Source organism: Capricornis sumatraensis, chromosome 22, assembly GCF_032405125.1.
Source record: "Capricornis sumatraensis isolate serow.1 chromosome 22, serow.2, whole genome shotgun sequence".
Lineage (NCBI taxonomy): Eukaryota > Metazoa > Chordata > Mammalia > Artiodactyla > Bovidae > Capricornis > Capricornis sumatraensis.
The window spans coordinates 14,949,291-14,972,883 of NC_091090.1; the positions used below are offsets into that span (position 1 = coordinate 14,949,291).

The window sequence follows — 23,593 nt, forward strand, 5'->3', positions numbered from 1 at the left end:
GCAGATGAAGAAAGGAGACAGATTATTGGGAACAAGATCCTGGTTTGTGTATGGGTTTACCTGCTGCTTAAAGGAAGTTTGCCTTTAAGTGAAAGAGAAGCCTTTTGAGAAGAGTGAGATGATCTAGTTTTCATTTTTATAGAATCACTCTATCTGCTGTTTTCATCCAAGAATCACTGGATGTATTTCAGAAGCATGTCATTACAAATTGTCAATCCTTGTGATTATTTTAAATACTTTGTTTTAATATGGGTATGCTTCTTTCCCTTTCTGATAATTTCTTTGTCAAATAGGGCTGACAGAAGTCGACATGACAAACCATAGATTTTTTCTACATGGGTTCTTTCTGATTGTATTATGCTTTAAAGGCGGGGGAGTGGAGGCAGTGGGGTGGGAGACTGGACAGTTGTATGTTTTCCAAGAAGCGATTAATAAACGAAGCTCTGAAAGGAGTGCTGTCTAGAGTCCTGGAAACCACGTATTGTAGAGTTCTGCCTTTTTGTTGTTACAGTACATTTCACTTTGAGAAATGATCATTTATGCTTTTCATAGTTTAAAGGAGACCATCTTCCCAAGGAAAGTGGCAAGCAGAATTTGTATCATCGGGCTGTGAAATCATATTTTCAGCCTTCAGCCTGATAAAGTCCTACTTACTTAATTCCTTTTTAAATGTGGGGGAACTAGATAGCTTTCCAGCTGTTGGTTGGATTTAATTATTGGAAGTGTATGAACACCAGTGGGGCTTCCCAGGTGGCGCTTGCCTGCCAGTGCAGGAGATGTAAGAGACACAGGTTCGATCCCTGGGTTGGGAAGATCCCCTGAAGGAAAGCATGGCAACCCACTCCAGCATTCTGCCTGGAAAATCCCACAGAGGAGCCTGGTGGGCTATAATTCATAGGGTCGCAAAGGGTCAGACCTGACTGAAGCCACTTAGCACGTATGCATTCATGAATACCAACTATAATAGGCACATCTTGACTAAAATGTAATTAAATTTGCTTCCCAGGGACTAATAGTGTAGAAATTATGTGGCATCTATTAATGCTCCTTTGGGATTGACTTATTTCAAATGTGCCTACCTACATTTTCATTGCACTCCCTTGTTCACTACTTTTAAAAGTTGACATGTCTTCCATAAGCATTCAGTAACTTTTCATGACACTTGCTTTTGTCCACTGTTGCAAAATGTATTTCGAAAACCTTACTATATGTGATGAGTTGGAATTTGACAATTGGTTGTCTTGGATTGGTCTTCTGGGCTTCGTGGAAACAACATGTAGTGATTAGGTTAGTTCTTGCCAGACAGGTCTGCCACGAATAATGTGGTTCAGTTGGTTTGACTGGAGCCTAGCAGCAGTGTTTGACAATTATTACTGTATAGACTGATTAACCTTATGTACTTACATAATGTCTTGACAGTCTCTCGCTGTCTGGAAATTTTAGTGATAAAATGGATGCGGTCTCTGATGAAAGGGCATTTAAAGGGAATTACATAGTGGTGGAATATTCCAACCAAAAGCATACTCTCTTTCAGGCTGTGCAGTCAGTGGTCTTCTGACTGTATAGAATTTATTGACTTGTTGGTAACTATTTAAACACAATACTTAGACTTAAAATTACTATGTTTGCTTTGGTGATACTGCTTAACACCTTTCTGAACTAGCACTGCCATTATAGGCTTAAGATCTTTAGGTTTTATTTCAAGGCAAATTAAGATAGATTCTAGTTAGAATCACACAGACCAGCATTTCTTCTGTTTACCTTTTCTCCTCAAAAATACAATATTTTTGAAAGTTGAAAGAATAACCCTCTCACTATTCAGTGTCATAAAATGTAATTATTTGCAAAACAGTCTTATAAAACAAAAGTTGGATTCCCTTTTCCTTAACCTGAGTCTTGCAAATTTTTATAATTGGTATTATGGGTATAGCAACTATTATTCCAGATTTTCTGCAGGAAGTCTTGTTTCCACAGTATTAACCAGTTTTTCACAGTGTTCTCATATTTGCTGGATTGTGTATCAATTTGGGATTAAAAATACAGTGATTGATTAGGATGGACTATTGCAATATTTGTAGAACTTAAATCATTCTCTTGACTAAAATTCTGTGTCATCTAGAAGAACTTGGAGGCTGTATGGGCCGTGATTTAAGATCGTGGTCTTTGAGATCAGACAGTTTTGGATTCAGCCCCTGACATGACCACTCTTTTAACCTTGAACAGATAATATATACTTGTTTTGTCTGTGTTTCTTCCTTTGCAAAATGGTAATACTAATAAAACTTACAGACTTGTTGGGCAGAGTGTATGAGACACAGGCATAATAAATAGTGGTTGGCATAGAATAAGCACTAATGCCTTTGGTTATGTTATGTTGAGCTTGGAACATCTCTTAAGTCAGAACAACCTTGAGGAAAACATTTCAAAACATCCAGCATAGTTTAAATGACATTTAGAGTTATCTTTCCTCAAGGCAATATAAACAAACATGCAAGTTTTAAAAATATGAAGTGCTGGACTTCCCTGGTGGTCCAGTGGTTAAGAATCCACCTTGCAGTGCAGGGGACATGGGTTCGATCCCTGGTCCGAAAGATTCCACATGCCACGGAACAGCTAAGCCCGTGCACAAAAACTACTAAACCTGTGCTCTGGGGCCGTGTTCTGCAAGAGAAGCCACCGCAGTGAGAAGCCTGCACACCGCAACTAAAGAGGGTAGGCCTCGCTTGCTGCAGCGAGAGAAATCCCAGGCACAGCCACAAAGATCCAGTGCAGCCAAAAATACAATAAATAATTAATTAAGAATCTTTAAATAAAATATATATATATGAAGTGCTAAAATCTTACTTAAGGTTACATCTATGCTGAGTCCTATTGCTCTTTATGAAATTGTGAACTGACCGTAATAGCCGAACAGTGAAATTAAGAAATAGGAAAAAAAAATTCTTGTTTGAGGAAAGAAAGTAATAAATATAGTGGGGTGTGTGTGAAGACAGGTCATACACATATATAGCCATGTAAGACATTAATAGTATATTTAAATTGCTGGCTTGGTTTCTTTTCTTCCAAATTTATCAAAAAATAAAAATGGAATTCGCTGGTGATCCAGTGGTTAGGACTCCATGCTTTCATTACCAAGGCCCTGGGTTCAGTCTTTGGCTGGGGAACTAAGATCCCCATAAGCCATGTGGTGACCTAAAACAAACAGACAAAAAAACATGTTAAAAAACATAGTAATTGAAAAGAAATGAAATTAGCCTCTTTTTTAATAGCTCAGCTGATATACATTCTGCCTCAGGAATAAGTAATGATTCTTTTAATAAATAAAACCTAACCGAATTTTTTTAAATTTCCACTTGTTTGGTACTAACTGTGGTTTTTATGTTCCCATAGTGTGATACACTGATGAGTGGGTAGGGCATCTAGAATATCTGTGGTAAACCTGTTGGGCTTGAATGTGATCATTCCCTAATCCTGTGATGTGAGGACAGGATAAAAAAATACCCAGCGCCGCACCTGTGAGAAGTTCTAGAATGCCTGACTTACTTGTAGATAAAATATTTCATTAAAGTAAGTGCAGGAATATTGTCAGTGGCCAGCATCCTTTTTCCAGTCATTCCTAAAACAGAAGGAGAGTTATAATTTGAAAATTTAAAGATACTTTTTATTTTTTTAACCAAAGTGTAGTTAATTTACAATGTTGTATTAGTTTCTGGTAGATAGCAAAGTGATTCAGATATATATAGTAGTTTGTATCTGCTAATCCAAAAATTCCTAATTTATCCCTCCCCCCTGCCTTTGGTAATCATGTTTGTTTTTTATGTCTGTGAGTCTGTTTCTATTTTGTAAATAAGTTTATTTGACGATACTCCTATTTTAGACCCTGAAATATGAACTGGAAAATGTAACAGTCGGTTTAAAAATATGGCCATGCATTTAGTTATAGTGTACATTTCTCATGCAGTAATATCGTTTTTGAGAAAACTGATGCAAACACGTATGTCATTCTAATCTCCATCTTTTCTTTTTTTCTTTAATAATTATTTTTACTTTTGGTGGCACTGGGTCTTTGTTGCTACACTAGGACTTTCTCTACTTGTGAGCAGGTGCTGCTCTTCGTTGTGATACACAGGCTTCTCATCGTAGTGGCTTCTCTTGCTGTGGAGCACAGGCTCTAGGCCCGCAGGCTCCGGTCGTTACGGCTCACAGGCTTTAGTTGCCCAGAGTATGTGGGATCTTCCTGGGCCACGGATCCAACCCGTGTCCCCTGCATCGGCAGGCAGATTTTCATCCACTCTACCACCACAGAAAGTGTGAAAGTGTTAGTCATTCAGTCATGTCTGACTCTTTGTGACCCAATGGACAGTAGCCTGCCAGGCTCCTCTGTCCATAGTATTCTCCAGACAAGAATACTGGAGTAGGTTGTCATGTCGTTTTGCCATGCCCTTCCCCAGGGGATCTTCCCAATCCAGGGATCAAACCCAGGTCTCCTGCATTGCAGGCAGATTCTTTACCAACTGAGCCACCAGAGAAGCCGCCACCCCACCACCACCACCACCACCACCACCACCACCACCACCACCATGGAAGTCCCTGCCTTTTTTTTTTTTTCTCTTGTCTTTAGAGAACCTAGGAAAAGATGGCAAGTTGAAACAAGTATAAACATTTTTAGAAAAATAGACGACAGGCAGTAAAGTTAGAATAGTGATATTGAAAATGAGCCCCCCATCAATAGTTACTAAGCTTTTAGCTGTCACTGTGGTACTTATTGAGTGGACTTCTGATAGTCTTATGAAGATCAGAGCTTTCTTAAGGTTCTGGATTATTGTGTAACTCTCCATTAATTTTTAGGTACCTGGTGACCCATCTCATGGGAGCAGATCTGAACAACATTGTGAAATGTCAGAAGCTTACAGATGACCACGTTCAGTTCCTTATCTACCAGATTCTCAGAGGTCTCAAGGTACAGACTAATAATTTTCAGAAATGAATTCTCCCTCTTTCCCTTCTATTTAGGGCTTAAGGGAAAACAAACAAGACTTTTCTTATGGAAGATTTCAAATACAATAATCACAAGTACAATCATAGTATAATGAACCCCTGTGTTTACTCAGCAACCACAGTTACCAACATACAGCCCATCTTGTTCCTTTCTTATTCCCCTAAACTCTGGATTATTTTAAGGCAAGTCTAGACCTCATATCGTTCCACCCCCTTGATTCTTCTATATAGGCATGTCTGAGAGTTAAGGTCTCTTCATTATTACATCTAAAGAAGAATAATAATTTTCGATGTAATCTGATATCTGTTGAGTATCATGTTGAAATTTTGAAAATATCCTCAAAGGGGTTAATTTGGGGGTTGAAAGGGGGGAAATATCCTCAAAGGGGTTATCTGCCCCTGTAGAAGGGGCAGATAAACAATTTTTTAAAATTAAACCAGCTTTAATATTTAGCAGCTTTGAGTCCTTGTTGAAAGCTCTATTTTGCTCATACTGCAGCTCTTTGAATAGAGTTGATGGTATAGAAATCATAGTTATGGTCAGAGTATAGACTACTGAGAATTACTTGTTCTGATTTCTAATCCTACTCTTAATCCTAACATTTCTTACTGACTCATAAAAAAGTAAAAATGCACTTCAGATATGTCATATAGTATGATAGGAGGTTGGAGATAACTTTTTCTTACACTGATTATTTTTGTGTGTTTGTGTGCTTTTTCACAGTATATACATTCAGCCGACATAATTCACAGGGTAGGTATTGTATTTTGATTACATTATTGGGGTGGTCGGTGGGGAGATAGCAAGATCCTAGTCTAAGTATTTTAGCCATTGAAATATTGATTGATTGCAACTTTACTCTAGGTTTAAACTAATTAAAGAAAGAGGATGTATAGATTTTTTGTTTTGTTTTACCTATTTAAGGCTAATTAGAACTAGGTAGTGACCCCATAGACGGAGAAGGCAATGGCACCCCACTCCAGTACTCTTGCCTGGAAAATCCCATGGACAGAGGAGCCTGGTGGGCCGTAGTCCATGGGGTCGCTAAGAGTCTGACATGACTGAGCGACTTCACTTTCACTTTTCACTTTCATGCATTGGAGAAGGAAATGGCAACCCACTCCAGTGTTCTTGCCTGGAGAATCCCAGGGATGGGGGAACCCGGTGGGCTGCCATCTATGGGGTCGCACAGAGTGGGACACGACTGAAGCGACTTAGCAGCAGCAGCAGCAGCAGCAGCAGTGACTATAGAATGGAAATTGTTCATAGCTGGATCAGGTCTTTTATGTTTAGCTCTTCATCGTTACCTTTAGGGAGAGAATTTACCAAGCATCATAAAGTTGTTCCTGTCCTCTCTTGCTTCCTAGGACCTAAAACCTAGTAATCTAGCTGTGAATGAAGACTGTGAGCTGAAGGTAGGATAAAGTGACATTGGTAATTGTTTGTTCCACTTTGTAATTATATGTTTGACTAGCCAGGCAAGTTCATAAAGGGAATGAGTTTATAAAGCCATGACTTTTTATCTGGAAATTCATATTGTCTTGTCCTTAGAAATATCATTAGACTTTGAAATTTAAACTGGAGATTTAGTAAGCTTCAGTTTGAGTGATATTGAAGGTAGTATCAGGTATCTTGTTTTCATTCTAAAATGAAGTTAAATTAGAAATTTAATATATTAGTGATAAAAAAAGGAAAATTATAGTATGAACATCAAGAAAGCAGTCCTCTTGAAATAATTATGGGATTATATCAGTTTCTAAGAGGAAAAAAGGGCAGAAACCCACTCTTTCAAAATAATTCAAACAGGAGATAATCTGTAAAGAGCAAGCAGCTCTGGAATTTTTTTCTTTGTTTCATTTCTCATTTTACTCAATTATTTGGAAACAAAATTTACAATAAAATGCAACATTTTAAGTGTACATGTGACAAATTTTTATAGCTCTGTAACCAGCACAATTATGATAAAGAACATGTCCATCACTCCAGAAAGTTCCCTTGTGCCCCTTCCTAGCTAGTCCCCACCCTTCTACGCCTACTTCAGACGACCACTAGTCTGCTTTCTGGCACTGTAGATTTATTTTTTCTGGAGTTCCATACAAGTGGAATCATACAGTATTTTTCTGTGTGTGTCTGACTTTTGCTTAGTGTAATATTATTGAGATCCATCTGTATTGTGTGTATCAGTAGTTTATTCCTTTTTGTTGCCAAGTAGATCCATTTTATGACTGAACTGCAATTTGTTTATCTATCACCTATCTATAGACAGGGCTTCCTTGGTGTCTCAGCCATAAATAACCCACCTGTCAGTGCAGGAGACATGGGTTCGATTCCTGGGTCTGGGTCGGGAAGATCCCCTAGAGAAGGAAATGACAACCCACCCTGGTATTTTTATCGGGAAACACCATGGACTGAGGAGCCTGGCAGGCTGCAGTCCATGAGATTGCAAAAGAGGCAGAAACAACTTGGCAAGTAAACAAAACGACTGATAGACACAAGTGGTTCAGTTTCCCTTCAGAGCTATGTGAAGCCACTATGAATAATCATGTTTGTGTGGAACATATTTTCATTGCTCTTGGATAAGTGCCAAAGCAGTGCATTTTTGTTTTGTTTTTTTTTGTAATTTCATTATTTTTTTAGTTCTTGCTGTGTTCCCCATGCATTCTAAGCACGGACCAGGAAATATGTTATGCAAATGCTTTGTTGCTCTTGCTTCTTAATATGCACTACAGTTTCCCGCGGCCCCCCCACCCTGCTTTACGAGCCTTAAGAGTTGGACTGTTCAGTGCCTGACTGCTCTTCTCTCATTAGATCTTGGATTTCGGACTGGCTCGACACACAGATGATGAAATGACAGGCTATGTGGCGACCAGGTGGTACAGGGCTCCTGAGATCATGCTCAACTGGATGCATTACAACCAGACAGGTACTCCTTGAACTGGTTACTTAGTGCCTTATTGATACCACGTTAGGTATATTTAGGGTTCCAAGAAGTGGAGTTGGGGGAGTAGGAGGAAACATTCTTTTTCTTCCCTCAGGAAACATACAAAAAGAGGATATTTCAGTTGCTCAAAGAAAGTAGAGTGTTTCAGACTCTGTGATTTAATTGGCTTTTTACTTATTTTGAACATATTCTTTCATATTCATATTCTACCTGAAGACATTGGGTTCATTAATATTAACTTTCAATATTGCTTGCGAGAATCCACCATTTCTACCAGTAAGAAACCTTTGCCCCTTTGTGAACAGCTTATTTCTCTTTGCCATAACTGTGTTTTGACTTAGCTCACCTATGAAGCCCTTTAATTGTGGTGAAGGTTTTAGCTTATTTTTTTCTATAAAAATGTTGAGTATGAGTGTTGAACTTCAGATACCTTAAATATTAACTAGAGTATTTCAGCCCTAGCTATAGTTCCGTTTGTAGCCAAGTTTGATAAGAGTGACTTTGTATATACTTTTATTTCTCTTTAATTTTGCCAGTTGATATTTGGTCTGTGGGATGCATAATGGCCGAGCTGTTGACTGGAAGAACGTTGTTTCCTGGTACAGACCGTATCCTTTAAAAAGTTTTGGGTTCTTGTTTCTTGTCTGTATTTTAGTGTCCGTGGAAATGTATCGCTTTTACCTGTCTCTTGGAAGGACTTTAAGTTACTTGTTTCTGTCGTCCATTGTGAGATCTGCCCTCCTGCGGAGTATCTTGCCTTGCCAAGAAAGAGGCTGCAGTTTACTTGTATGATTTGGAAAAGTTCCTCATAATCTGGCAAACCTTTAAAATCTTTCATATGTCATCTTTTTTTGCAGCAGGCTCCTTATTAATCTTCCCACAGCCATTCTGCAACTGAGTATGTTGGTGAGAAGTTCTAGACCTCAATGACTGGTTTAGTCTGTACCAACACTCAGTGAGCACAAGATAACCATTTATAAATCAGGGATGTCTTGCTTTTATGTTTGGTTTACATATTAAAAAGGCTGTATTTGGTCCTTGTAATGATACACTTGCTGACTTGTTATATTTGTTGCTTAAAAACAAATAAAAGCAAGAAGATAAGGTCACCCTGTCGTGTACCTTTATCTCCCCTCAGCATGACTTTGTTTTTATCCCAGATTGTAACCAAACTTTAATTTACTTCCAGATTGATTGTCTAGTTTATAGTTTATCGTGACCCCTTTATTTTAGTCCCTTTTCTATCTGCTGCATGCCCATTTCACAGTTTAGTAATAATATCATCAAAATGTGATTTGTCGTAACCCTCATCAGTTCCACTTGGGGAAGATGTTTAGGCAAGAAAAAATTTTTAAATTTATATCTAGAATTAGATCTGAAGATTTTTGGTAAATTCATATGACTCGCCCTCCACCAGTTTGGTTGAGCATTTAGAGATGTGGCCGTTCCCTGTGTTCTATCACAGTTAGAGACCTAAAAGCTGTTTTAGCATCTCACCTAAGCAGACACACTGAGTTTATAAACCAGAATGTCAGTTCACTGGCTTACAGTTGGGATCATGCTTCTGGGGTGACTGTGATGTTCATTTCATCAATCCACGTATTCTAACTGTCTTCTGCTAGAATCTACTTTGCTAATGAACTGAAAAGCCTCTTCCCTGAGCTGTCAATTCCCCTCTGAATATTACTGGATTGATACAGAGTATAATTTCCCTATATGGCTCACCTTATTCCTTCTCATCCCTGGATTCTAATTTTAATACCTAATGTTTCCCCTTTGTCCTTTGTTTCATTTACCTTATACCTGTTTCTTAGGAATTTGACAAAAAAAAAAAAAAAGAAATTTGACATACACATTATAGTCTAAGCTAAGAGAATGAGGGACAGTGTGTAATTTTCCTTTCCTCTGAGTCCCATTCTTTACTCTGTCTTCCTGAGCATTCTGCTCTGAGGTTCTCCTCTGCTCCTCTTGCCCCTTCCTTTCCTTTATTTCCGAATCTCCATCTACAGTCAGTCGCAGACACTCATACCTACGTAGACACACAAAGTGGTGGAGAGACACGTACAGTAAAGCATGCTAGTTAAGAGCACATGTTCTGGAATCAGACTTCCAGGGTTGATATTACTTAGCTCTTTTACTTCCAGCCCTCTGACTTTGAGCCAGTTGTGTAACCTCAGTCTCTTGGTTTCCTTAACTGTAAAATACTGATAAATAGTACATACCTCATGTGAGAATTCAGTGAGATGATCTGGAAAGGACTGGGAGCAGGGCCTGCCAGTAGATGTTAACCATCATCCTCATCAGTGAGCTTTGGGAAGAGTTTCTCCCTTCACCTTCCCGCTTTATTGTCTACTTATAAATCATTAAAGGCTGTGCTTTTTTGTTTCATTAAAATTTTTTAACAGCTAGTAAAGGATGGATCCCCTTGACAGGCTACTGGTATAAAGGTTTCAAAGCAGTTGTGTGTGCCTTTGGATGTGTCTCAGTTACAGGTGCCCACTGATGGATTGACCCTTTTAAAATGCTAACTTTTGGCCTCTGTAAGAAGTGTTCCTTTTTATGCATACTTCTTTTCCTTCTGTGAGCTTTAGGAAGAAAACCCAGCATTTAAGCTTTTTACTAGGAGATTCTCTTTTTAATACATGAGAATTATTTTCAAAATTTTTATTTTAGTAATACACTGTTTCTTTTCTACTTGGCTCCTTTTCAGGCACATGTTCTCCTGGATCAGGAAACTCGAATTTGGAAGATTTGTATTTGTAATATGCATAACTCCCTTCTTGTCAGTTGCCACCTGTGTGGATGTAGCTTTGGTTGCCTGACAAGGGGAGAGGAAAGTGTTTTCTGTTACTTTTTCAAGTCCCCAGTTGATTCTAATGTGCATCCAGTGTTGGGTACAACTAGAGTTTAACCAAGTTGAATTTTAGTTTTAATCTTTCAGGCTGAAAGTTACTTAGTTAGTAGTTTTCCCTCTTTTATTTTTTTTTTTAGGTACCAATGAGATAAAAGTTAATCTAGAATTATCCACCTGGGGATCTAGAAAGATGCTAAGAAACATCTAGTCGGGCCCCATGTTTTGACAGATGAGGAAGCTATAAGAACCCAGAAAAGATAGATACGAATGTATCCGACTCAGGTCTCCATTTCTTTCCAATATTCTATTTGCTGCCTATTCTCCTAATTTCTAAAACTCATTTTCTTAAAACCTTTGCAGAATGTGCTGGCCCCACACACTCTTCTGTGGCTCAGAAAGGCACACAGCTACTGCTTATTTATGATTTTAAAACGTAGCTGAATGCCAAGGCAGCCTCTAGAATGTGCTCTTTACTTGAATGCACAGTTCTCTCCCTGTTTTCCTCATTTATTATTCATCTTGCATTTGAAACTGGTGGTTTTAGCTTCTAGATAAGAACCATCTAATAGAACTTTGTGTGGTCTTACAAGTAGTTTATGTATGTACTGTTCAGTATGGTGGCTGGTAGCTACCAGCCACATGTGGCTATAGAACTCTTAAAATGTGGCCAGTGGAACTTAGAAGCTGAATTAAAAATATTTTTGTAGTCAAGTGTTTTCACATATAATTTGCCACTTTATTTTTTTATTGTGGTAAAATAAACATCAGTTCAGTTCAGTTCAATTCAGTTGCTCAGTCGTGTCCAACTCTACCATCTTAATCCTTTTAAAGTATACAATCCAGTGGCACTAATTACATTCATAAAATTGTGCCTCTACCACCACTGTCTATGTCCAAAACATTTTCATCACCCCAAACAGAAGCTGCGCCCAAAACTTCCTATTCCCTCTCACAGCCTCTCATTACCTCTCTTCTACTTTCTGTCTCTATGAATTTATTTATTCTAAAAGTTTAATATTAAGTGGGCTCACACAATATTTGTGTTCTTGTGTCTGAATTATTTCACTTAGCATGTTTTCAGGGCTCATCCATATTGTAGCATGGATCAGAACTTCATTCTTTTTTATGACTGAATACTGTTCCCTCATGTGGCTATACCATATTTTATTTATCCATTCGTATGCTACAGACGCTTGGTGGTTTCCCCCTTTTGGCTGTTGTGAGTAGTGCTACAGTGAACACTAACATACAGGTACCTGTCTGAGTTCCCCCTTTGGCTTCCATTGGCTGTGTTTCTAGGAGTGGAATTGTTGGGTCATGAGGTTACTCTGTGTGTAACTTTTTGAGGAGCAGAGCAGTCATTGTTTGTCAGAGCAGTTTCATTGTTTTAACATGCCCACCAGTGATATGTGGGCAGTTTCTCCACATCTTCACCAACGGTTGTTTCTGCCTTCCTCCCTCCCTCCCTTCCATCCTGCTTTTTAAAATTATAGCCATCCTAGAGATACCAAGTGGAATCTCTTTGTGGTTTTAATTTGCATTTCCTTAATGACTAATGATGTTGAGTATTTTTCCTGTGTTTACTGTTGGTATGTCTTCTTTGGAAAAATATTTGTTTGAGACCTTTACCCACCTTTTAATTGGGTTGTCTTTTTTGTTGTTGAGTTTTAGGAGTTTTTTATGTATTCTGTATATTAAGCCTGCACCAGATATGTGATATGCAAATATTTTCTCCCATTTTGTGGGCTGCCTATTCATTTTTTTTAATAATGTCGTTGGATGTACAAAAAATTTTTTAAACGAAGTTCCAATATATTTTTTCTTTTTTGTTCATGTTTTTGGTGTCATTTGTAAGAGTGTTTTACCAAATTCAAGGTTGTCAAGATTTACTGCATTTTCTACTAAGAATGTTTTGTGTGTATCTCCTATACTTAGGTTTCTGATTCATTCTGAGTTAACTTTTGTATGTGATGTGAGGTTGGGGTCCAGCTTTATACTTTTGCATAAGGGCATTCAGTTGTCCCAGGACCATTTTTTGAAGATTATTTTTTTTTCCATTGAATAGGTTTGGCACTCTTGTCAAAGATCAGTTCTATTCCACTGGTCCGAATATCTACCCTTGTAGCAGTACCACACTGCTTTGATTGTGGTAGCTTTATAGTAAGTAAGTAAGTCCTTCAACTTTGTTCCTGTTTTCAAGATTTTTTTTTTTTGGCACTTTGGGCTCCCTTATAATTTTATATGAATTTGAGGATAGGCTTTAAACATGTCTACAAAGAAGGCTGGATTTTATTTATTTGTTATTTTTGACTGTGCTGGGTCTGTGGCTGCACTGCCTTTTCTCTAGTTGCTGAAAGTGGGGGCTACTCTGTGTGTGTCGGGGGGGCTTCCCGTTGTGGTGGCTTCTCATTGCAGAGCATGGGCTCTGGGGCATACAGGCTTCAGAAGTTACTGCCCATGGGCTTAGCAGTTGTGGCTCCCAGGCAGTAGAGCACAGGCTTAATAGTGGTGACACATGGACTTAGTTGCTCTCCGTTGTATTTCTCTCAGTGATGTTTTATAATTTTCAGTGGACAAGTTTTTTACCTCCTTAGTTAACTTTATTTTTAGGTATTTTCCTAGCATCTATAAGATGCTATTTTAAATGGAATTGCTTCATTAATTTTCTTTTTGATCTGTTCATTGTTGGTGTATAAAAACAGAACTGATTTTTATTTGTTGCTCATGTACCCTGCAACTTTACACAGTTGAAAGCCGAGAACTCTGGTAGCTTTCTTGTGGATTCTTTGGTTTTTCTCCATGTAAGATCATGTCATCTGCAAATAGAGAGTTTTACTTCTTCCTTTCCAATTTAGATGCTTTTATTTTTTTTCTCTTATATAATTTCTCTAGTTAGAACTTCCAGTACAGGGTTGAATAGCAGTAGTGAAAGTGGGCAGCTTTGTCTTGTTCTTATCTTTCAGTCTTTCACCACTGAGTATAATTTTAGCTCTGCATTTTTCATAAATACTCTTTATCACGGCAAGGAGTTCTATTCATAGTTTTATGAGTGTTGATCTGAATTTTAAATTTTATTAGATTTTATGTAGATTACATTTAAATTTAATCACGTGACTCTTGATATTTTATGCAGTTTTCGATCTCTGCAAGTCATCTTCCCATTCTACTTTTTTTCCTCTCTTTTTTTTTCCCCTCTGTGATTAGTCTTCTTGATAGAATCTTCTTTTGGGGTTACATGGCTTGCAGGATCTTAGTTCCCCAACTAGGGGATCGAACCCAGGCCCCAGCAGTGAAAGTGCAAGTCCTAACCACTGGAGCTTAGGGAATTCCCAAGATTCCTTTGTTACTAGTTGTTAATAATCCTTAGCATTTCCCTAAAGAGATAAGATACACTAATTTTTGTCTTAAAGCTAATTATGTTTAAGAGTAGAGCCCTTCCTCATTAGTTTAGTTGACTAGGTGTGTGTATATATATCTCGAGTGGACACACCTGAGAGAACTTTATATTAGAAGAGAGTGAGGACCCAGAATGTGTTCTTCAGGTATAGTGCTAACTTATTTCGAAAGCCACTGGTTCTGAAAAGAGTAAGCCAGTTAGGAAATGTTGTTACTAATGTTTAGCAGTCTGCAGCCTGAGGAAGAGAGAGAGTTTCATAACCTTGTGACCTGTCAAATACTGATTTCCCTTCCAGAGATCTCAGCCTTGGCTTACTATTGTTTTCCTTTTCTAGGTAACCAAATGAATTTCCTTCATGTGTTAAAACTTTTCTTTGCTTCTTTCATTTTTATAGAAATGGCAATCCTAAGACATTAACTAAGATAATGGGGTTCTTGCCATCTGCTTGCTGCCCTACTCCATAATGAATTTTCTCTGTATAAAATTTGCTCCTTAATTCTAGTTCATTTATTTATTCTTTTTGATTTTTTTTCAAACATTTTATGAACTACTTCTGACATACAAAAAGACAAGAAATAATAAATGAACACCTGTGTTTATGTAGCCCAGATTACAAGATAAAATATTGCCAGTAGAGCCAAAACTTTTGTATATCCCCCTTCCTATTACAACTACCCCTCTCTTTCAGACGTTAGTTTCAAATAGTCTCTCATTAAAAAACAAAAAACAAACAAAAAAAAAACAGTTTTCCTTCAGACACTAAAAGCAGGTGTCCTAATGTTGAAGAAGAAAAATATTAGGTTACTTCTTGCCTTTTCTTCTCTAACTTGAGATTGTATTCCCCCATTTGAAAAGGCTGGAATTCTCAGGTTTCTCCACAAACCTAAAACACCTTAAGAAATCTTCCATGTATGACAGTGAAAATGACTATTTGGTGACTAAGAAGAGAAGGAAATGGGCTAAGGCCCATTCTAGTCCATCCTGTCTGTCACCAGGAGAATTTCCACAGGTCAGTGTTCCACCTTTGTCTCATGGATTTTTTAAAAACTGCTGTTCTTAAGCAGCCGTAGTCTCAGGTTCTGCAAATGGTCCTTTTATTTATCTATTTTGATACTGCTTATGAGCAGCACTTTTTTAAAAATCCATGAGACAAAGGTGGAACACTGACCTGTGAAAGTTCTCCTGGTGACAGACAGGATGGACTGGAATGAGACTTAGCTTAGTTCTCAGTATCTTCCAACTCTGTGGCTTACAGAAATCTCCTGGGAGTTGCCTAGAACATTTAGAAGTGAATAGACTATCCCTCTTTTACTTTCTTTCCAAATAACCCATTACCCTTAGGTTTTTTTCCTCACCTACTCATTCTAGCTACCTCTTACTTTCGTTACAGAGGACCTAAAGAGTAATCTTAGGCCTAAGTTGTTTAAAGAAGAATCAGGAGATTTTTAATTAAAATTTTGACATTGTGATTATTACAATTAAAACACATTTTTAACTACCAGTAAAAATATCTGCTGTCTAGGGGAAAATGGGGTTAAACCTGGTAAGAAGGATGGCTTGCTGTGGAAATAACTAATTGTCATAATGTGGTAAGTTTTGCTTTGCTCTGCTTATATAGTTACTTGAAGTTCCTTCTGGCCTTAACTGCCTGGACAAATTGTAGTGGCCTTACTGTAGCTGGTATTATTGGAAGACTGACCTGTATTTCAATGGATTTGCCAGCTCTTGGAGAACCAATGGTGATTTCTTCTGAAGTTTGCAGCTTTGCCTTTCTTGATGCAAGTGCTTTTAGCTACTAAGTAGGTTTTTATCTTGCACTGTGTCTTTACTAATCTCCTAAGTATCGACTGTCATGCTGTACCCGCTCTCTTTATCTGTACCCCTTATGCTCTCATCGCACTGTATACTCTTTAGAGTGTAAACATTTCAGATGACCATTTGCATATGAAATGAAGCAACTTTTCTTGACTTTTTTGTATATAGACTTCCCATTAGAGTATAGTTATTCTAGATTTTTGAGGGCAAGAAAGAGGGGTGGAGTTGCTTTGAAAAGTCTATTACAGGAAGACCTTTCAAGTTAATATTTATTGAGCTATTCAGTGGAAGGTGCTAAAGATAAGATGGTACCTGTCCTCCAAACCAGAATGATCATACTTAGCAGAACGTGAGTTACAGGAGTCGTTTGAATGAAGGTCTGTTCTCTACTTATAAAACAAGACAGAGTGAACAGATACTGTAATAGAGTATAAATAAGTTAGGGAGAAGAAGCAGAGATTAATTCAAGTTCAAGATACGCAGGAAGACTTCATGGCAGAGTTCTTGTTTGAGCAGGACTTTGAAAAGTAAATAAGGAGAGAAAAGGTATGCTAGGAGGGGAGAATGGAGGGTATTGCTGTTTATGACTTGCATAAATAAGAAGGTGGAAGCTTAAAAGTGCCTGGAATATTTAGTCTGAGTTGAAACATTGAGTGCATGAAGGAATAATAGTTTGAGGGAAGAGTCAGGAGAAACTCTTGATGCCAGATCAGCAAAGTCTGTGAACTTGAAGTTGAGGATTCAGGGCTTTACTTTATTCTTCAGCCCTGAGATTGTTTTACTGGCTGTGGTGGAAAAGGACCTGGGGTCCCCCAAATCATTGCTCTCATGACCACTGTGACCAGTAGGAGTGGCTTACTTTTCAGGTATATTGGGGTGAAGGTAAGATTCTTGAGAAACCCACAGCCCAGAGTCTTCCTCAGTGGGGGCATAAAACTTGACTCTCTAAAGTAGTTCAGTTTTTTCCCTCGGTATTGAAATTTTAGCCTCCAGAACACATTCATTTTTGCCCTCTACAAAGAACAAAATTCTCTCCTATTCTTTTTTCTAATTTAATTTTTATTTTATTTTGGATTATAGTTGTTTTATAATGTTATTCTCTACTGTTCTAATTCAGAAGTAACTTCTGTGAGTGGGCTCCCCTGTCCGTGGAATTCTCCAGGCAAGAATACTGGAGTGGGTGGCCGTTCCCTCCTCCAGGGGATCTTCCCAACCCAGGGATCAAACCTGTGTCTCCTGCATTGCAGGCAGATTCTTTATCATCTGAGCCACCACAGAAGCCCTTCTGAGAGTGGACTTGCTGTTAATTTATTTTCTTATAGAACATAAATTGTTTGGGTCTGGGATAGGATTCTGTACTTAAAGGGCCACCTAGTAAATATTTCAGGCTTTGGGAACCATACAGCTTTGCCACATAAGGTGACAGCAGCCAAATGGCCTGGTTGTGTTCCAGTGCAGCTTGATTTGCTGACTCTTGTCTAGAATTTTCTTGTATTTAAGCCAATTTCATATCTGGAGGGGGAAAAAGAATAGGGCAAGTTACTATTGCGTAACCAGTTCCTGTAACTCTGGCAGCTATGGCTCACAGTGGCCATTATCTTTTGCACTGCACTGCCTTCTTACGTCTAATCGTAAAGAAGTCTTCTCTTCCATTCTCCTCCTCTCCATCTTGCTGTACCTTCTCGAATATTTTGAGTGCTGAGCATGTAGCAGATGGTAGTCTGAGCACTGGGGATGAGTGGTGAGCAGGCAGAGTAGCCCCTCTCTCAGATCAGTGGAGGTGACAGCCAATAGCAGACAAAGCAGTTACAGATGTGAGGAGTTCACGCATTGTGCTGAGAGGGAGGGTGACCAGGAAGGCAGTGCCTCTTCTGTAGAGTAGGGGACGCTTCTCTGAGGAAGTGAAGGTTAAGCTGAGGCCCGAAGTTGAGAACGAGCTAATCCTGCAAAACCTGACAGGTTTTTTTATGGCAAGAGTCAGGAGATAGTCATCCTCTCTTCCTTTTCCCTCTGAATGTCAGTGTAGACATGGCATGGATAACATTTAAAGTTTCATTAAGAAAAAAAGTTATAAGATTTTTTTCCTTTTTAGCTTTATAGGCAAGGCTAAAAGCAGTCAGAGTAAGTGGAAAGTTTCTGACTTCTGGTCAGTATATGCACAAACATAGTGAGTATGCATAGAAGAATTGGCTGCACAGTAAAGGTTTGGGTGTTGTGGCCTGTTATGTAGAGCTCGGGGGGTGTGTGAGGTCTGTCAGTACATTTCTGTAAGGTCGAAGCCTCCTGTGCCCTGTGTTACTGCCGCACTCCTGAAGGACGTGTGCTGCAGTGGGGTGGTGGGGCCCTCTGCTGGCCATTGTCGCTCACAGTCCTCTGCCTGCCACAGCCAGGGAGGGTTTCGGGAGGACGTCTCAACTGGTTAGGCCCTGGATCTTTGCAGGTCCCTGCCATATTACAGGCTCCTTAGGTCAAGCCTTAGAGGAATATTCACAGGTAGGCTTGTGTATATCCTTAACTCCTGTGCTCTCTGCTGCTTTCTTCTCTGTGGCCCTCTGCTGACTGGTGTTCTTTGCTTGACTGGCTCCTGGTGCTTTGGTGGAAGGGAAGGAGGTAGGAGTGGGCTGAGCGTATGGACTGAGTGCTGCTTATATGTTTTCACCTGCTGTCTTTGGCAGCTAAGTACCCAGCTACAGCTGCTTAACTCTGCTGACAGGGGATGTTGACAGATGCACAAAATAAATATAAGTCGGGTATGTGTGTGGTAGCCTTTGAAAATTTGTACAGGAGGAGCATGTTCTGCTTGAAGTGACCGTCCTGCCGAAACCTTGACCTAGATCAATTCACCATTTTGGCTTGGTTTGGGGTTTTAAGTTTTTGTTATTGGGGTGTTTTGTTTGTTTGTTTTGTTTGTTTTTCATTTTTATTTTGTCCCAACATTTTCCTTTATAGTCCACCATTAGATATTGATCAGTTGAAGCTCATTTTAAGACTCGTTGGAACCCCAGGGGCTGAGCTTTTGAAGAAAATCTCCTCAGAGTCTGTGAGTTGCTGCCTTGATTGTAATTATCTGCCCTGTTGGGAGCCTCTGCCACTTCCCTTCTGTCAATCTGTACTTTGACCTGGGTATGTTTGTAAGCACATGTGCCCTTTGTGTGCTGACTCCAGGATGAGGTGTGTGTGTGTACGTGTACCTGCCTGCTCACATGCATGAGTGTGTTTTGTTTTCTCTCTGGGTATAGTACTGGAGCATGGGAGCTTGTGTTGGGCAGTAGTATCACAGTAAGTGAGATTTGAGATTCTGATTCATTCCAGGAGATGGAAAATGTGTTTTCTCCATTCTCCAGCCCTGACATCATCTTTCTCAAAGTTTCACTCAAGGGCTGCTTTCACTTTTTTGGTTAGTATCTATCCTCAAAGCATGAGCTTTACCGTCTGTCAGTCTAGCTTTCTCACTAAAAGAATGGAAAGTGCGTTGCCTGCACTCTCTTCCCCTTTCCCAGGAGTTACTTGCTTTTTATTGCTTTAGAATAAGACAACTTGCACATCCTGGGTAAGGTATCTGTTCTCCACAGGGGTCGGTATCTACCCAGTCTCCAGACCGTCAGAGGTAACATCCCCACTGCTAATGCCTCGGATCCACAGGATGAGGGTTGTAAATCCTTCTCCCACAGCCTGCCTGTGTAATTACAAGTTTGAGTACCCTGAGAAAAAGCTTTGGAGCTAATGCCTTCCTGCTTCTAAGCAGGCATTTAGAGAGAAGCCATGGGAATGTGACTCTGGCTTACTTGGGCTTACTTGGTCATTTCCTTGGGCCACAGGCATGAGAGAAACTAGGAAAGCCCAGTCTTTCTCCCTTTTCCCATCTGTCTGCTGCCAGGCAGTTGGATAAAAGGGAAAAAGAGCTGTGAAGCCAAGCTCCAGCTGTGCCTTCTGGATTCTCCTCCCAGTGTTTCCGACTGAAGGATTCCTTTGCCCTGTTGGAAAGACTGCTGGGTAGCCAGAGGCAGGCTTTTCATTGGCTTCATTTACTTATTTAAGATGAGGAAGCAGAAGCACAGGAAGATGGGGACTTGCCCAAGTCACGCACTGAGTCACTTGACAGAGCTGAGTTTACATCCCAGATGTTCTGATAACATGTTCTAAACTTTAATCTCATCCGATTGCACACTGTTTTGAAAGTCATTGTCAGTTATTGACCAGAGTGTCAGCCAGAAGGAGTGTTTTCTTTTTGCTTTTTGAAATGCAGGAGCTGGATTGGAGTGAACCAAAGAAGAGATGAGACGATGCTTAGAGAGGATGGTGCCTTTCTGTTTTAAATGCTTTTGCTTAGAAAGATTGTCTAATAGAGAGGACACAGGGGCAAGGGAGAGAGGTTAGGGAGGAGCTCAGTTTATTACTGAAGAGTGCTCATGAGACTGAGACAGCAAATGCACCCTCTGTCTGGAGATGTCCACTAGCAGTTCTTTCTCGTCTTCTCACCCACCCTTAGCCATCTGCCCTATAGATACGTGCTGTTAGAAGAAAAAGGGTGGGTTTAAAATGGTAGTATTTACCTGTTGTAATCCATTTTTTATGTGGAATAGGGTGCATCATACATTTCAACATCTCTTGCATAGAGTTGAGCATAATAAAATTGAGTATCAGAATACAGAAGTTAAATAACACTGCATTGAGTATAGGGATAAGAAAATATGGGGTTTTTTCCTCCTACGTAGTTACAGTGAGTGCATAAAAAGTAATTTAAACATGGAGATTAATTTGATGTTAGTAATACTGCTCAAGTATCAGTTTATCATAGAAGCACATGATGTGTGAAACATGATGTCTACATAGCAAAGCCAAGTGAGTAAAATTGTTTAAAGCTTTTCAACATGAAAAGAAAAACATATTAGTGAAGGAATATAGTAAACAGAGAAAGCCAATAGGTATTTTCCTTACTCCTGAAAAGTAGTGAAGTGATGCCATTATTATTGATTGATGGAATTCAGTCAGTAAATACTAGGACATTCTGAGTAAGAGAGTACAGTAATAGTTGGACTGACTGAGAAGAACAAGTTAGCATGTGCCGTGAGAAAAGGGGTAATGAGTCATGATGGGTGTCCAGAGAATATTTTTTGGTCAGTGACCCAATACCTAAAGTAATCAGTGAAAGGACAAAAATAAAAAATAAATCATGTGAAGAAAACAAAAGCGCTTTCACTGACTCACTCTCAAAATTTTTGCTGAAAATATTCCTGAACTCCTGACAAAAATGGGATATAATAACCTATTTGACTAAAGAAGACCCAAAAAAACACCACGGAAATGTTCAGACCAAGTTTTTGTTCATAGAAAAGAGAGAAATGGCAGGATTTTAACATTTTAAAACCCAGCTGATACTGCTATTGCTGGTTTAGTTCGTGACCCCCTTTTGTTTTTCTCTTAGCATGCAGAGTACTCTTTGGTTGTGTAATTTGTTGGGAGGTAAACCTGAATTTATTGAGAATGTGTTAGAAGAACTTCACACCATCTTTTGGATTTGCTGGCCTGTCTTTGGGCCAGGAAGCGTGAGAGGCAGGGTGGAGCCGTGGCTCCAGCTCTTTCCTAACAGCCAGCCTTAAACATGTGTTTGTAGTAATCTGACCACTAAGGAATTTAAGTTCTGAGGATGAGCTCAACTGGAAAGATCATTGAGAGAAGCCACAAAGAAGTGAAATTATGTGATTACGGTACTTACTGAAAATGGTGCTACAAGAGAAGGAGGGAATTAATAAATACCAAGAAAGGGAATATGGAAAGGTTTTTATTATGCTGAGGATTTTAAAAATCGCACCACTCTGCTTTAACAGCAACACATGATAAGCTAACAGTTCTTGTGGTTGTTAAAATTGATGGGCCAGCTAAAAGAGAGCAGGTTAGAGTGCAGCGTACCTACATCTGCGTACATTTGGAAAACCTCAGCGTTCTGCCTTTGTCAGAGCAGATACTCACAGTGTTTTGCCAGCTTCCTCCCGGATGTTTTTTGAGCGAAGTCAGTCTGTTCACCTGTTAAAAGAGGCTTGTAGGAGAAATCATTGTGGCATGCTGTAATACCGTCAGCAGCTGTGACTTCTGTTTTGTCTCTGCTGTTAGCTTCTCATTTTCCCCCACTTCCCCTTCACTTACCACTGTGTGTTTGTGGCATGTATTTTAAAAGTATCACTAACTACTGTCCTTGAAGCTTGGCCTTGCGTGTCAACACGCATACCACCTTGGTCTTACATTAGGAGGGGTGGTATTTTAGAGAATCACCAGAACCTGTGCCACAGAAATTTAACCTGTACTTGAAATGGTTACACTGGACATTTTATTTTGTCTGAAGTTGAATCAAAATGTTCTGAATCTTCTTCATTTATCCCACAAGCAAACAGGTTGTGGCCATCAGTACTCGAAAACAGTTCTCTGGCTGGCATCCCAGATCAAGGGGCAGTCTCTTTCCAGGGACTGTAAATATTTAATATTAAAGATAATGCTAAAACCAAAAAAAAGTTTTTCTTCTGCACTTGGCCCATCACTGGCTCCACGGCTACTAACTCTCACGCCGTTCACAGATGCATGCTTTCACATGCAGCCTTGGCTCTACCTGGGTTGGGTGGGGTGGGTGGGAATAGATTTTTTGTTTGGGGGTGGCTTTTTGGCCTTTTCTAAAACTTTTTGAGTTGAAAGTTGTTTTTTGCACTGTATGCTTAACAATGCCCTTGACTAGGCATCTTAAGATATTAACCAGCTTCAGCAGATTATGCGTCTGACGGGGACTCCCCCTGCTTATCTCATTAACAGGATGCCAAGCCATGAGGTGAGAACAAATTGACTGTGCAGGAGTATCTAATTGAGAAGGCCACATTCGCATTTTATTGCCACTGTATAACCAACACAGATTGTAACGTCGCTGAATGTTTGCATGCTCCCCTAGGGCGACTAAGGCAAAGACTGCCTATGTGCTATTACAACACTTGACGTTTGGGATTAAAATGTCACCCAGTCCTGTGAATGGAGAATATAATGTATAGGCTTGTACCTAGAAAATGATGTTATTTATGAATTTAGTGCTCAAGAGGAGGTTTGTGTTTTCCTAGGGTCCTATGCCTACAGTCAGGGTATGCTACCATCAAATAATTTTTAACTGGAGGTGTATTAACTGAAGGCCGTTAGCATGTTTTCCTATTTATCCATTGTCTTAATGACCAAAAGAAGAGCCTTTATTTAAAAACACCTATAAACTATCTAATGCTGAAAAGTTCTATATTTAAGATAAAATATGCAAATAACGTAGAAAACTATGAACACTTAGCGTTGGGTGCCTTTTTTTTTTACCAATGCTTGACTGCTTAATATGTCTCCTTTTACCATCAGAGGTGATTGGGGCACTTCTTTGTAAGATGTCCGTAATCTTTCTGGGAATCAGATTGGCCACATGGCTTTATTCAGATAGTCTTTTTATTTATCTTATTGGAGGCAAGACTGTTCTCTGTATGACGTGGTCTCTCTCACTTCTGTTTTCCCTTTCTTCTTTTATCTATATGCTCAAGTAGGAAGGGATAACAGGCTTGTCAGTAGTTCAATTCCTAG

The 23,593-nt window shown here is 39.3% G+C and overlaps 1 protein-coding gene across 3 annotated transcripts in view; it reads left to right on the forward strand.

Moving 5' to 3' along the window:
• MAPK14 (mitogen-activated protein kinase 14) overlaps positions 1-23,593 on the forward strand; it is a 72,430-nt gene that overhangs the window by 38,553 nt on the left and 10,284 nt on the right. Inside the window, exons 4-9 of one of the 3 annotated variants that reach the window (XM_068960878.1) lie at positions 4,849-4,960; positions 5,723-5,752; positions 6,367-6,414; positions 7,808-7,922; positions 8,477-8,548; positions 18,967-19,046. In XM_068960878.1, coding sequence (XP_068816979.1) covers positions 4,849-4,960; positions 5,723-5,752; positions 6,367-6,414; positions 7,808-7,922; positions 8,477-8,548; positions 18,967-19,046 — 457 coding nt within the window. Of the gene's footprint in view, positions 1-4,848; positions 4,961-5,722; positions 5,753-6,366; positions 6,415-7,807; positions 7,923-8,476; positions 8,549-18,966; positions 19,047-22,740; positions 22,821-23,593 lie in introns of all 3 variants that reach the window. The other 2 variants (XM_068960879.1, XM_068960880.1) reach the window with 2 other exon arrangements.